Source organism: Penicillium odoratum (assembly GCF_028828045.1).
Source record: "Penicillium odoratum strain IBT 22623 chromosome Unknown utg000006l_segment0_segment0, whole genome shotgun sequence".
Taxonomy (NCBI): Eukaryota; Fungi; Ascomycota; class Eurotiomycetes; order Eurotiales; family Aspergillaceae; genus Penicillium; species Penicillium odoratum.
In genome coordinates, this window is record NW_026643148.1 from 4,337,081 (window position 1) to 4,350,850 (window position 13,770).

The 13,770-nt window shown below is 47.7% G+C and overlaps 7 protein-coding genes across 7 annotated transcripts; 3 read left to right on the forward strand and 4 right to left on the reverse strand.

Annotated features, from left to right (window-relative positions):
- Positions 1 to 495: 495 nt before the first annotated feature.
- N7520_010010 (IST1 family protein) lies at positions 496 to 1,809 on the reverse strand (the record flags this gene model as incomplete). Its single annotated transcript, XM_057143944.1, has 2 exons — positions 496 to 1,701; positions 1,789 to 1,809. 2 exons carry the CDS (start codon positions 1,807 to 1,809, stop codon positions 496 to 498), a joined length of 1,227 nt encoding a protein of 408 aa, XP_056993232.1.
- A 672-nt stretch (positions 1,810 to 2,481) lies between these two features.
- On the forward strand, positions 2,482 to 3,713 carry N7520_010011 (putative transsulfuration enzyme family protein; the record flags this gene model as incomplete). Its single annotated transcript, XM_057143945.1, has 2 exons — positions 2,482 to 2,631; positions 2,679 to 3,713. 2 exons carry the CDS (start codon positions 2,482 to 2,484, stop codon positions 3,711 to 3,713), a joined length of 1,185 nt encoding a protein of 394 aa, XP_056993233.1.
- A 33-nt stretch (positions 3,714 to 3,746) lies between these two features.
- On the reverse strand, positions 3,747 to 5,445 carry N7520_010012 (Zn(II)2Cys6 transcription factor; the record flags this gene model as incomplete). The annotated part of the gene is made up of 4 exons (XM_057143946.1): positions 3,747 to 4,446; positions 4,498 to 4,975; positions 5,026 to 5,121; positions 5,175 to 5,445. The coding sequence occupies 4 exons, from the start codon at positions 5,443 to 5,445 to the stop codon at positions 3,747 to 3,749; spliced, it is 1,545 nt and encodes a 514-aa protein (XP_056993234.1).
- Positions 5,446 to 6,412: 967 nt separating this feature from the next.
- On the forward strand, positions 6,413 to 7,621 carry N7520_010013 (putative proline racemase; the record flags this gene model as incomplete). Its single annotated transcript, XM_057143947.1, has 1 exon — positions 6,413 to 7,621. One exon carries the CDS (start codon positions 6,413 to 6,415, stop codon positions 7,619 to 7,621), a length of 1,209 nt encoding a protein of 402 aa, XP_056993235.1.
- Positions 7,622 to 8,728: 1,107 nt separating this feature from the next.
- On the forward strand, positions 8,729 to 9,007 carry N7520_010014 (uncharacterized protein; the record flags this gene model as incomplete). The annotated part of the gene is made up of 1 exon (XM_057143948.1): positions 8,729 to 9,007. The coding sequence occupies one exon, from the start codon at positions 8,729 to 8,731 to the stop codon at positions 9,005 to 9,007; it is 279 nt and encodes a 92-aa protein (XP_056993236.1).
- A 571-nt stretch (positions 9,008 to 9,578) lies between these two features.
- Positions 9,579 to 10,210, reverse strand: N7520_010015 (uncharacterized protein; the record flags this gene model as incomplete). The annotated part of the gene is made up of 2 exons (XM_057143949.1): positions 9,579 to 10,136; positions 10,175 to 10,210. The coding sequence occupies 2 exons, from the start codon at positions 10,208 to 10,210 to the stop codon at positions 9,579 to 9,581; spliced, it is 594 nt and encodes a 197-aa protein (XP_056993237.1).
- Positions 10,211 to 10,783: 573 nt separating this feature from the next.
- N7520_010016 (SUN domain-containing protein) lies at positions 10,784 to 12,301 on the reverse strand (the record flags this gene model as incomplete). Its single annotated transcript, XM_057143950.1, has 2 exons — positions 10,784 to 11,911; positions 11,969 to 12,301. 2 exons carry the CDS (start codon positions 12,299 to 12,301, stop codon positions 10,784 to 10,786), a joined length of 1,461 nt encoding a protein of 486 aa, XP_056993238.1.
- Between the last annotated feature and the right edge of the window lie 1,469 nt (positions 12,302 to 13,770).

The window sequence follows — 13,770 nt, forward strand, 5'->3', positions numbered from 1 at the left end:
GGAATGGTCCCGCCTTTTTTAGTTCAACGGCCCGCGCCAGTCTTACGATCTCGCCCTGTGCACTTCTAACTTACAATTGGGCCTAATTGTCTGTGGTGGGAATCCATGTGAGAGAGGGGGGAAATTATGCAGGTTTTCTACTAGTCGGTGGGTCCTACAGATAAATGTATAGAATGTGTTGATAGCCCCAATTTGGACAAATTAAGTCATTTGACCTGCAGACGTTTACCTAGATATGCGAAAAGACACCTCAAGTGGTTATTCGGGATCAGCCATTGATCGGCAATCTACGGAGCAGATATGTTCTACTGTATATGCCACCGTGATCCTCTGACCAGATCACTCATATACAAGGGAAGGTGCCTGGGTCAACAGAAAAGAGTCCGATTGGAAATTGTCCTAGTTCAATATACAAAATGGTACAGAATATAGATTTGATTCCTGGGTGATCGGGAACATGCAATATTGTAAAGCTAAACTGACTGTCTTGGTAGCCTAAGGTTTTCTCTTGAGGTCTGCAAACCGCCGTGTGAGCTCATCCAGCTCGGGAATCCCGTTGTTGCTTTTGCTCTGTGTCGCAGGTTCCTGCTTGGCAGTTTTCCCCTCTGCCCCAGGGACCTTGACTCGTGGGTTTGGATTGTCCGTAAACCTGGGACCTGGAGGCGCGACACTGACAGGGCTGCGGCCCGTTGCTGGGCCCCGTGGAGGCGTGGCTTTATTCAATTCACTAGTCTCAGAGGCTCGTCTAGCTTCAGAGAAGCTGCTTGAATCTCCCTGCTTACTAGGTGTCTGTGGAAGATCCCCACCATCATCATCTTGGTCGTCCATATATTCCGGGGGAGCACCAAGGTCTTCCTGGGATTCCTCACCCGCTGGCCATGTGATTCCGTATGCTTTCGCAATCTCTCGCAGATACATCTCCACCAGCTCCGGTAGAGGAGGGCGCACTCGCAATCCCTTCAAAAGCCGATCGGAAACCTTGGCTGAATCAATCTTGTTGTCTTGTGCCAGCGCCATGAATTCTTTGCCATATCGTTCCCCAAGCATATTCCGAAGCATGGTCAACTCGCGCACCTCATGGGGAAAGCGATGCCACGCATAGAAAATAGCCACAGCCGCCTCATCCAAAGCAGTATCCATATAAGCATTCTCTTCCTCTGTTAACGCATCGGTATCATGTGCGCCAGACGCGATCGCAGAAGTACCAGCCTCCTTTTGCGATCCCGAAAACCAGCCAAATCCAAAACGAGACCCAGAGCTCTCCGCAGTTGCTCCTGTTGTGCCTGTCTGCGCTTGGTTTTGTTTCTTATAAAGCTCTTTGGCGCGTAATCTGGCCCGACTGCCCTTCTCTCCAAATGCGAGTTGGTCCAGCACGTTTGCGCGCGCCAGTAGCAACTCGCAGTAGAGTTCTACTACCTCCATCACTTCCACCGCGATGTCAGTTGAGATCACATTTTCCACTCGGATGCGCGCTGATGCTTCGCGCCCTTCACTGAGAAGCTGAGAGAGTTCGCGGCGCTGGACAACGGAGGAGGCGGTGTCTTTCTTCTGGAGAAGGCGAAGACGTGGGATGAGGAGGCGCAGGGTGGATACCAATCTAGTCTTTGGCACTGTGTCAGCTTTGTCTGTATCCATTTGGGTTGTCTGGTCGCAGAAATATGCGGACTGCAGGTGGAGGGCGATGATAACAGTGCGGGGTAGCTCTAGGCAGCCAGTCCTGACTGAATTGCAGGAGGACTGGACTGTCTGGACAGAAATTCAAACAATTTGAATACTGGAAAAACTCACAGTTTGTGCCGAAGGGGGCATTTTGACGATATCAGGGTGGTGAATAGAAGGGAAAGGGAATGTTAAGGTGAGGTGCTTCGGTGGACTCCACTTCCGCTGCCCGCATACCCCGACTAGTAACTTCACTGACCGGTTTCTCTAATTGACTACAGTTTTGGGACATTCCAACACTCCACAGCATCACAGAAGCCCTTTAGACAATCAAACTCTTTCATTGATGAGCTTTTGAAGTGCCCTGATCCAAAAGTAATGTCTTTTGGTTACCGGTAGATGGATGGGCGTGCAAAAGTCAAAATCGCGCTTAAAGCTCCTTAACAGTTGATTCGGGGGTAATTGATCATCTTAGCAGAACAAAGTAAGTTGGTAAAATAGTAGAGCATAGTAAGTTGGCAACATTTATTGGCAGGCTCTTGAATTCCCTTGGTTGAGCGATAAAGGCCGCACTTAGCCGAAATGGCTCTGCTGACCATGGTCCTAGGCCCTGGCTATATCCAATACGAGACGAGCTTATTCATATTACCCAAATCCTATCTTCTGATCTTAGTTTATATGGCTGGAGTGGCGTTGGTTCAAAGCTGCTGAAGTGGATGCGGACCGTTTTAGGAAGTTGCCGGGAGTGGATCATGACAGTCATCATTCGTAGTATATAAACTGAAAATTTGATTCAACCTTCAATCTTTTCAAATCAACAAAATGGCAGGAAATATACATCCAGCAACTCAGGCGCTTCACGCTGATGACCGCTTGAATCTGGTAACCGATGTTGCGCCGCCAATCCATCTGTCCACGATATTCAGATACCCGGATGATCCCAACAAACTGACCCTCTCCGAAGATCCAGTAGTATGTGATCCCGATCCATGTATGGTACGATCCTGACATTTGAGTAGGCAGAATTCGATGGGAAGAACTTCGTCTACGCCCGTGAATTCGCCCCAAACCAGACTCGCTTTGAGGCGGTCCTCTCATCACTCACGAAGGGAGATGCGGTAAGCTATGCTACTGGGTTAGCGGCACTGCATGCCGCCTTGACACTTCTAAACCCGCGCCGTATATCAGTCGGCGAGGGTTACCACGGTAGCCATGAAGTTATCGCAGTCGTTTCCCGTTTATCCGGACTCCAGAAGCTTAGTCTCGATTGCCCAGCCGAGGATCTAAGTGAAGGAGATGTGATTCTACTCGAAACACCCATCAATCCGCTTGGTACGGCATTTAACATCGAGGAATATGCTGCCAAGGCGCACTCGCGTGGTGCATACTTGATCGTTGATAGTACATTCGCACCACCCGGTCTACAGGATCCATTCCTGTGGGGCGCGGATATCATCATGCACTCCGGATCAAAGTATTTCGGTGGACATAGTGATCTCCTCTGCGGTGTCCTTGTGACAAAGCGCGCGGATTGGACGAAGCAGCTATTCGAGGACAGGCTCGCGCTGGGTAATGTGCTCGGAAATATGGAAAGTTGGCTTGGGGTTCGGAGTCTGCGCACGCTTGAGGTTCGGGTACAGCGCGCAAGTCAGAATTCTGCGAAGTTAATTTCGTGGCTTGATGCCGCGTTGAGTGCTCCATCGCCAGCGCCACTTTCAAGAGAGGCAATTGTGCAGGCTGTTTTGCAGAAGATTCATCATGCTAGTCTTCAGAAGGAGGCGTGGTTGGAGAAGCAAATGCCCAATGGTTTTGGGCCTGTTTTCTCAATTGTTCTGCACCAGGAAGAATATGCTAAGATCTTGCCCAGCAAGCTGCATTACTTCCAGCATGCAACGAGTCTCGGCGGTGTGGAGTCTTTGATCGAGTGGCGAGCTCTGTCGGATCCTAGAGTCGATCGGAAGCTTTTGCGGATATCAGTTGGGCTGGAGAACTGGGAAGATTTGAAGGAAGATATTCTCCAAGCATTTAAATCATTGGCATATAGACACTGTTGATTAAAATAATATCATTCTGCATGGAGCCAGAAATTAAATCCAAAGCCAGTCTCGACCCAGGTTACCGATGTTGAAGATCCACTGTGACCGAGCTGTTGGCGAGCTTTGTCGCCAATGATCTTGCAGGGTCTTGGCTGCGTTGACAGCGTTCAAACAGCTGGTTAGAGTCCAGAATCTCTCTAGACAATTCATGAGGAAATCCCTTTGATTTTGGAGCTGGCATTCCAACCCCGCCACAAAGATCGGCCATAAAATGCATTTAAACAAGGCCGGGTCATCCTTCAAAGAATCAACCACACCTAATAATTCCAAGACCTGGTCATCTTGCAAAGACTCAGCTCCAGTAAGGGCATCGAGAATCCTTCCGCCATATATAAGACAGCCAATTTTATATGCCTGTGATAATCTGCAGAGGTTTGCTATATCCTGGGGCGATGAACCCCGAGATCGTTGTAGACCCGAGGCCCAAGCGTAACAATTGAAGTTCTGGATGAGCTTCAGTAACGACGTTGTATCACTCTGGTCCAAGCCCACTGCGGCAGAATCAAGTGGTGTGGATGCTGATATGCTATCACGCTGCACAGAAAGGCATCGGATGGCCGTTAGTAGGGATTCCGGACACCCGAGGAAAGACTTTTCAATGATTTCCTGATGTTGGAGCTCGGGCAGACCTAATGAGCTAGACTGTGACAGCAACCTCGGACGTGTGAAGGCGGATCCGAGTGTTTCAATTCTATTTTAATCAGTTTCAAGTTGGTTCAATAAATGGCAACGAACGACCTACAGATGAATCTGTTTGGTGATAAATTCCCGGATCTCTTGCACAGTCTCCCCTGGTCCTTGATTAACTCCAGCATGGCTTTCGGGAGTTAGATATGTCGAAGCAATCAGTTTTTTAGCACCCTCGAGGTGAAAATTCCAGCCATCGCTACCAGACTCGATCAAGTCCAGGAATATTAAGAGAAAAATGCTGGCCACTGTTGTATCTTGTTTGAGATCTTTGTTATCCCGCAAGGAAAGTGATAGTGCCTCTATAGCTTGATGCTTAAAAGAAAGTGCATCCCGATGCGCGTTGACGAGTCTCGGCTCTGTTGGTGTTTCAGCTTGGTCAAAACACTGACCTGCGTTGACATGATGCCGAGCTGCAAGTGCTAGAAGGGCCTTGAGAAGGGCCGGATCTTTCAGACCAAGAGAAATGAGGCTTCTGAAGGGGTTCTTGTCGCTGTCATATACGATGAAGAGCTTGCAGATGCGCTCGTTATCTTTGACGTATGTTAGTCCATGAATCTTATCTCAGAGGATGTGGTCTCACAATAGTCAACATAATACCGGGATATTCTGTCTAGATGCAGAACTGATGGATCTTGGAGAGTAAATGATAGATTTGGTAAGGAATCGAGGGTGAAATCTGGAGTCAGATCAGCGTTGCACAAAGACTCAGTGATTCAGTAGCTTCCTTACTATTGAAATTCAAACTCCCCGGACGAACAGGATTGACCACTGAGCGCCTTGATTTTATCAAAGCGGATTTCTTATTAACGTTATCTGCATTGCTCGAAAATGTCCGGCCCATCATTTTCCCGCGAATTGCGACGCCCTGTACCCACCGGACGGGTCTTTTCTCATTACACTCCAAGCCAGATTTTTGGCATTTTGCACAAGGCATACCCGACTGGTCGCATTGAATGCGACGATTGCGACAAGTGTAGCATGGCTCGATTTTCTGATCCATGAGGCGTGAGTTGGGAGTGCCAAGTCGGCTTTTCCTGAGCAAATGACCCTGTTGCTGACTAATCCGATCTAGCCCCGCCCCCACGTTTTGATATAGATCACGACTCATAATGAGATACTATAAAGTAGATTGTTTGGGGTGGGAAAAGATTGATGAACTATGAATCAAGTGGAGCTACCCTGAGATAAAGAGATATAAATAAAAAGAATGTAAAATGGGTGTGAAATAGAAGTGCCGTACCTTCTAGGGAAGGGTGGAGGGGGGGAGGAAATATGGGGGAATGAGAATGGTATTATGAATGATATAGTAATCAAGTAGGAATGATATTGGGGATGATTTCAAAACTTAAAGAGAATGGCGAATTGTATGGGTGAGAGGAGGAAGGGGGAATAACCTCAGAAGGCAAAGAGAAAGGTGGGAAGTAAACTTGGGAAAGTGTGAATAGCAACAAAACCAAGCATTTGGAGAAGAGGGATGGCCTCACCAAAACGCTAAGAAAGTACCAATATAAGAAAGAGTAAGTTGAAAAAGGTATCCCCCTCCCTCTTGTCCTAGTGGTAAGAGCACCGCTGATGATCACTATTTGGCTCAGAGAAATCTCCCAAATTAGCTGTAAAGCGTATGCGCGTCCGAAAGACAGCGTTAGTTCGATCCTGAGAATCCCCATTAAGTTAGGGATAACATGGCTAAGCAGAGACGGATTATAAACGGGGGGATACCTTTTTTTGTTTGATCTTCATGATTCTCCCTACTATATTCTATTACCCTTTTACCTACTTCACAGAGGACGTCTATAATAGACTTTTAATGATGAATTCTTGAATTCCGCAACAATCACCCGAATTCACATTGATACACGGAGATGGTAGCCGTCAAGTTGGAGTCAGTCTCGGGTTACCCCTCAATCTACTTCTCCCCACATCATTCAAGCTAACACATTCTTTCGATATCAGCTCAGATCCCCAACATGGATTTAGCCCAGATATTTGAAAACAGCCCAGGCGAGGTGATCAAGTGTGTCGACATGCACACCACCGGTGAACCAACACGAATCATTTACTCAGGCTTCCCCCGTCTCCAAGGAACACTTCTCGAACAGCGCGACCAAGCCAAAGCAAACCATGACAATATTCGCAAGCGCATCATGCTCGAGCCTCGTGGACACTACGACATGTATGGTGCAATCATCATCCCAGACACAGAGCTCGTCCAAAGTGGAGAAGCGCACATCGGCACACTGTTCACGCATAATGGCGGATTCTCTACAATGTGCGGACATGCTACCATTGCACTGGGTCGCTTCTTAGTCGATACCAATGATCTGATGGTATTTCCGAAGCGGGATACATTGGTGGTTAACAGTGCGACCAACGAGGTTGCTGTCAACATCCATGCACCGTGTGGCTTGGTTCGGGTTACTGTACCCACTACGCCCGATGGACAGAAATCGGATCCATCGCGCTCGGTCAAGTTCCTTTCTACGCCAGCTTACGCTGCAGCGATCGATCTTACGATTCCCATCCCTAGAGATGTTGCGTGGCCCGAGCTCGGAGGTCGGGAATCCATCACACTTGATATCTCCTATGGTGGTGCCTTTTACGTACTGGTTGATGCCCGGGAACTGGGTTTCACGGAAGGGCTGAGCGAGATTGACCTTGCGTGCGTTGCGAGCGCAGTGAAGAAGCTCAAGGCTTACCTCGTGACAAGGCCCGATGTTATTACTGCGTTGCGTCATCCCGAGGATGAGAGGCTATCTTTCCTTTACTCTATCATGCTTGTGGATCGTGACATCGGATCTAGACCGGATGGTGTGGATGGCACGGAGACTGGACTTTGTTTCTTCGCCGAGAATCAGATTGATCGATCCCCAACGGGGTCATGTGTGACCGCTCGTATGGCGTTGGCCAATGCGAAGAACGTGAGACCGCGTGGTCAGAAGTGGGCTTACAACTCTCTTGTGTCGAATCGATTTGATACCGGTGCTTTCATTGCTTTGATCGTGGATGACAATGTCTGGCTGGAAGGAGAGCATGGGGTCGCAAGGCAAGCTGTTATTGTTCAGGTTGAGGGCAAGGCCTATTATACTGGAGCAATGACCTTCGTCATTGAAGACGATGATGTGACAACCGAAAGTGGATTCACGATGGATGATTGTGCACGTGGTCTCTCAAAGTAATGTTCGCATCATTGTATTGTTACATCCCGGACTTGCCATATGTTGGGTTCGAAATACGCGAATTACATGCTATCAAAGAATCTTGGAAGAAAATGAAGATATTAGAGTACGAAGTAATTGGCTACATGTGTCTGGTTTTCGCAGCTCCAGAAGTTTCCTGGCCTAAAGAATCCCAGCTCAGAGTCTTTGCACTGCTTGTGACCTTACAGAGGCATTGTCCTTTACCATATGTTCAGACGATTGTGTCTCCACCGCTCCAATCCTCTCATTTCTCGGTGACCAAGTCTCATTGAGAATGAGGTACGCAAGCAATCTTGAGACTAACATTGTCATTGGACCAAATGGTGATAAACAGTCTCTGCTTTTGCCTTTACGTGGCCTGTGCTGTGTACCTGCAGCGGAGACACAGCGGGGCCCAACCCAAAATTAGACCACCACAAACAGTACAGACATGCACTAGCAAGCACGGAGTAAAATTAATCTCACGGTGAGAGCCAATCCTGTCCTGTTTACAAGCCGACATCAGGGACCCAGTTGAACTAGAAGGATTAGATACTCGACCTAAGGAGAATTCCATAAAGAAATGATCTATAATAGGGTCTATAGGACCCACATGGATTTTAGGGTCGTAGCAGGCGAGCTAGGCGTTAAGACTCGAGAGTCGGAAAATCTTAGATCTGATCTTTGATTGGCTACTTAGATACATGATCCACTGTGGATACTCAATTCTGGTTGGTCGGCTCGGTTTATGACATCATAACCCGAGCACCAAGCGGCGCTATACCTAGTTAGGATAGTTTAGTTGTCTAGTACATACTAAGTTGAATGTTTCAGCTCTACCTATCTTTGGATTTGACTAAGGTAAGATGCAGGCGAGTAACAAAAAAATTGACATATATAGGGCTTTCGCACTTGTCATTCATGTTATGATATCTCACATTCGTTGCTCCCTCGCTCTATCAACTATTCCGAAGTTCTACTTCGATCTCTTAACCAGTATGTCTCAAGTCAAGGGCTCAGTGCCCAAATCCATTTATATGGTAAAGCTGACATCTTCTCCTTAGGTCACTCTTTTACCACCCTCCTTACGAAATCATGCCTCCCGCCATGCAAATCCTCCACACCATCTCAACCTTCGCTAAGCGAGATGGGACCACCCACTACTCTCTCTATATTGTTTGCATCATGCTCGGATGTATTTTATGCTGCCTCATTGGTTTTGCTGGGTACAGCATGTATCACGGGTCGGATGAAACACCGGCCGTCGAAGTTCCCTACGAGCAGAGGAAGTACATGCGTGAAGTTCACCAGCGGAATCTCAACCGAATGGCTATTACGGCACGACGACCAGATATGATCATTCCTGTTGAGGAATTAAATTATTGAATATAAATGTCTGGAGGCGTATTGGAGTATATGGAATTGGGCAATTGGCGTTGTGTGGATTGTTGAATATTTGCATGGGTCAATGCATATCATGTTGGTTTAGAAGAAGTATTGGTACATACGCACATTCATAAAATCTACAGAGAGTTAGTACTACATTTTAAGTCAAAAACATATTGTACATATTGGTAAAGTAGGACGGACGTTTTTGCGAAGTTGCCATAGGCATTAGTTTGATACCCGAATCACTGTTACAGCTCAACATACTATATATGTCTATCAGGACCTATAGTCTGGTGCGATGGTTGACGGTAATAAGTAGCCCAGAAGAGATGATATACCAGTCTGTATAAGTGACGAGATCGTCAAGATCGAGAACCTTACTATAAATGCTATGTAAGGATCGAGTACTTAAAGGTGCATGACGAAACAGGCCAGAACCTACCCCAGACCCATATATTTGATCACCTTCCGCCGTCCTACAAAGGCGATATCATAAAAGATCCCCCAAAAGGCAAGAATTGAGCACGATCCGGAAGTCAGCAGCCAGAATGTTCTGGTTTTAACCTTCTCAATCATTGCACAATTTGACTGTGAGATCTCCACCGGTGTTTTTAGAACCCACTTGATTCCATAGGTTCAGAAGCCTTTCTTCAGGCTGGAATCCGAGAGGGTCAGACCATTTTGCGTATGCCTCCTCTTCCGAGGAATATTTGAACCGATGATAGCCTCTTCCTGCCTCCGTTTCCATTGTCAGCAATTCCAATTTTGGCATACATAACGCTGCCTGTCCCACAGCCATATACAAGTCATTGAAGAGACCCGGGCCACTGACTTCTCGAACAGGCTTGCCGCTGCGATCTTCGAGGACCGTTCTCACGTATTCCGGAAATTCATCATGTGGATCGGAATCTGAGGACTCATAGTGATCGTATTTATCGCGATCAGAGCGGTCGACAAAGAGCCATTTCCCGGATGGAGTTGACGGTGTGCTTTGGATATCGACGGTTTTTAGATCCGGCCATGATGGACGCTTGTTCAACGACAAGTTGAGTGTATGTAGGCAAGGAAATTGAGAGGGAAGACGAGCACACGAAGCCGCCTCGATTTGCCGTCTGTCGGATGACGCCTCTGTTTGAGAGTATGCACAATCCCGAGTGGCTCTACCTGGCTCTCAAATGCATCAAAGCGAAGATACGACATTATGAGGAACCTCAGATCAGGCCCAGTGATTGAATCAGGCCGCTGAGGTCAGTCGCCTTGCTTAGGGTGTCAGTCAGGATGATCTTGACGGAAAGAGTGGGCTAGAGAAGCAAATGCAAAGGTTCAGGATCTTTCAAAGTTTAAAATTAGGACATGTTATTGAATAAGATCCTTATCTACGACCTCATCTAGAATCTCACAAGCCATAAGTGTTGAAAATGTAAATTGGACCCAATTCCCTATGTCCAGCCAAAAATTTCAAACCCAGTACAAATCAAAAGGAAAGGATATTCAAGAAGCATAAAACAAGCGGAGCCAAGGTATAATAATCGTAAAAGCTGAAAGAAATGGCAACGTGGAGGTCGTCATAAAAGCATCCCAAGGATGGAAAGAAATGTAGTAGAAGGGGTATGTAGAAAAGAAGTATGGTTAAGGGATGAACATGTGCAAATTATGCAAAATGGATGCAGAGAATGAAATAAGTGCATGTCTGGCGTGGAGGATCAGATGAGGGCACGGGACGTTGCAAGGGTTACTGCGGTTTTCGTAGGAAGACATCTGACTTGAGACAGATTAGAAGTTGATGGCCAGAGCGGCCACGGCTCCGAAGATGAGACTGATCATGGAGAGGGCGGCGCTGGAGGCGCCGTTGGCACTTGTCGTGGTGGAGGTGGAGGCGGAGGCGGGAGAAACACCGCTGGTAGATTCACTTGAGGAGACCTCCGCTGCACCAGTTGGGTAGAAGGCTTGTGGGCGGTAGCTGTAGCTCATGCTGGGGCTAGCCTTGGGAAGTCTAGTGCTATAAATGCGGTGGAAGGTGGGAGTCAGAGTAGATGTAGAGGCAGAAGTGTGAGTGGAGGTCGAAGTGGACGTGGAGGTCGAGGTCGAGGTCGAGGTGGCTGAGGAAGTAGGAGTCGAGGTTGAAGTGCTAGACGGGGTGGAAGTCGAAGTTGGAGTCTCGGTGGTGCTGGTAGTAGTTGGAGTCGGCGTAGGGGTGGATGTGGAGGTGGAGGTGCTAATGCTGGTGCTTGAAGGAGCAACCGTGCTGGTGGGGACGGACACAGTCTCGCTGGCGCTGGAACCACTGCCGTCAACCTCAAAGACGACAATCTTGGCCTTGGAGCCGTAGGAAGCAGTAACAACACAACCAGTGGCACCACCGGCACCAGTAAAGACATCGGGGGCGCTCATTTCGTTCACAGCCATGGTAGAGGGATCGATACGGCAAGGCAAGCCATTGCAGTCATCACCCTCACATTCAATCTCAATACCAAACTCGGGCCTAACGTCACGGAAGGGAGTGGTGGGCTCCAAGTAGATAGGGTTCCAGCCGATCTTCACGTAGGTGTTGCCGTCACCATCGGTGTTAGCACCAGCGGTGTAAGGCGACCAATTACCAACTGGGTTGGCATTGGTACCCCAGATACAGCCCTCCTCAGCAGTGACACCAGGGGCGTTGATGTAGTACTGAGCAGCAGTGGAGCACCAGTAAGACATGCCAGGCACAGCCAAAGTTGTCAACTCCTCAACCAAGGTCGGGATCAGCATGGCCTCGTTTCCAGGAAGCACGGTCTGACAGAAAGACACAGGCTTGCTGGCCTTGTTGTGGGCTGACACGACACCAGTTCCATCCTCACAGTAGGGCTTGCTAGGGAATGGCTTTTGAATGTCACCATTCTCGTCACAGTACAGACCACCATTCTATCAGCTGTCAGCGCGACCCCCTTGCATATGACACATATACTAGCGCAAACTCACCATGGACATAGGATAAGTGTAAGAGGTAGCCTCAGGGTCCCACTGCATCGACACCTGGCCTGCAGGACACGCGTAAGGGCAGTAATTTCCAGGCTCACACGGCTGATTGGGGCTCATGGCCCATCCAGCGTTCTCTTCATTGGGTGTAACGGCGACCAATCCCGCATCAGTAGGGAACTGACACTGTCCACTCTTCTTCTGGAGGGTCGTGTTCTCTGGGACGGTGCGGGCTTCGTGATGACGAGCATGGAGATGACCGTGATGAGAAGCCTCAACAGTTGCAATGAGGGCAACGAGCACAGCGGCCCGAGCGGGTGAAATGTCGAACTTCATATTGAAGGTAAAGAGCGAATGACTAGAATAGAGTCCAAAAAACGAATGACTGGGCAAAAATGCCTGGATTGGTGGGACACAGAGTAAGGCCTACAAAGAAAGAAGAATTGGGGGGGGAAAGCCGAGAGACAAAAGGACATCAACCCACGGCCTGTGATAGTATCCACCCCAAGACCACCAGACCCTGAATGGCCCCTGAACTAAAACCTTGGACGATCCAATCCCAATCAGGATACCTTGACCGGTTCTTTGGGGGTCCAAATGCCCCTAATTCAAGCCGCTAGCCATTTTAGCGTCGGTAGCGTCAGGGGTAGTTCAATATTGAGCCAATCAAGTTGGTACTTCCCCGATGGTTCATGCTTGGCAAGAGGAAAGCCAATAGGCTGCAATCAATGCGCTAGATGTGGAGTAAAGAACCCGTGAGAAAACGTGATAATGAAAAACAAAAACAAGGTAGATGGTGCTATAACCGAATCATGTCAACTCCAATCTTTTAACGGCTCATGATCAATTCAAATTAAACCCACCATCATCTTAATCATAATCTAGGCCCGCTGATCATGATAGACGATCTTTATAATTCTATGTTTTATGCTCGAGCCAATGAGACCCATTTCGGCCGAACCGGGTGTCGCCCTAAAAGGGGAAAGCATGACTATTGTGCATTTACAGCAAGCCAAGGCGTTTACATGATCGTCTTGTCCAAAGCTTGAACGGAGTACTTGAAATCGATCTCTACCAGAAATGAATTAAAAGAACCATTAATTGATGATATTTCATTCCAGGCATGGATCTGCTTAGTCCCGCTTTTATCCGAGTTGAGTGTCGCTCATACAGTCAAGTCAAGGCTCTCGAGTCAAGGATTAAGGGACTTATACCCAACCATATAGTTTCGGATTTAATGAGCTATACTGGATCAGTAATCGATATTAGAATTAGAAGCAATGACAGAAACTATGTCATTGATCAAGGCTTTCTAGGTGTAGAAATCTCTTTTGTCGTTATCTCTCTTGCTTCGGCTAGTCAATCTCGACGAGAGAAGCCGTTTTATTCTTAAATATCCTTGCATCTGCTTAGTGCGACGATCTTTCGTCAGAATGGTTGCTAGGCGCAGAAGTCAAAAAAGCCGTGGCGCGGATGATCGTCAGAGGAGGGCCTCTTTTGACGTACTGCAAGGACTATTGGTATGCATCTGACCATTTCCATGTGGGGATAATGCAGCTAATAATTGACAGGTCTCACTACACAAAGCCCCACTATACCCAGTTCTTCATTTATAAATCGCATGCGACTATGTTGACATCGGACAGCAACATGGAAGATGATATTACGATTCGCACCACAACATATGTACATGTACAGACTACCTAGCATTTGACGAAATTGTCAGTCATCTTTGTTATTATTTATGGACCCAGTGAGTTTGTTTCAATCGGTGGCTGATGCAAGGTGAACTTGCTATCTCTTCC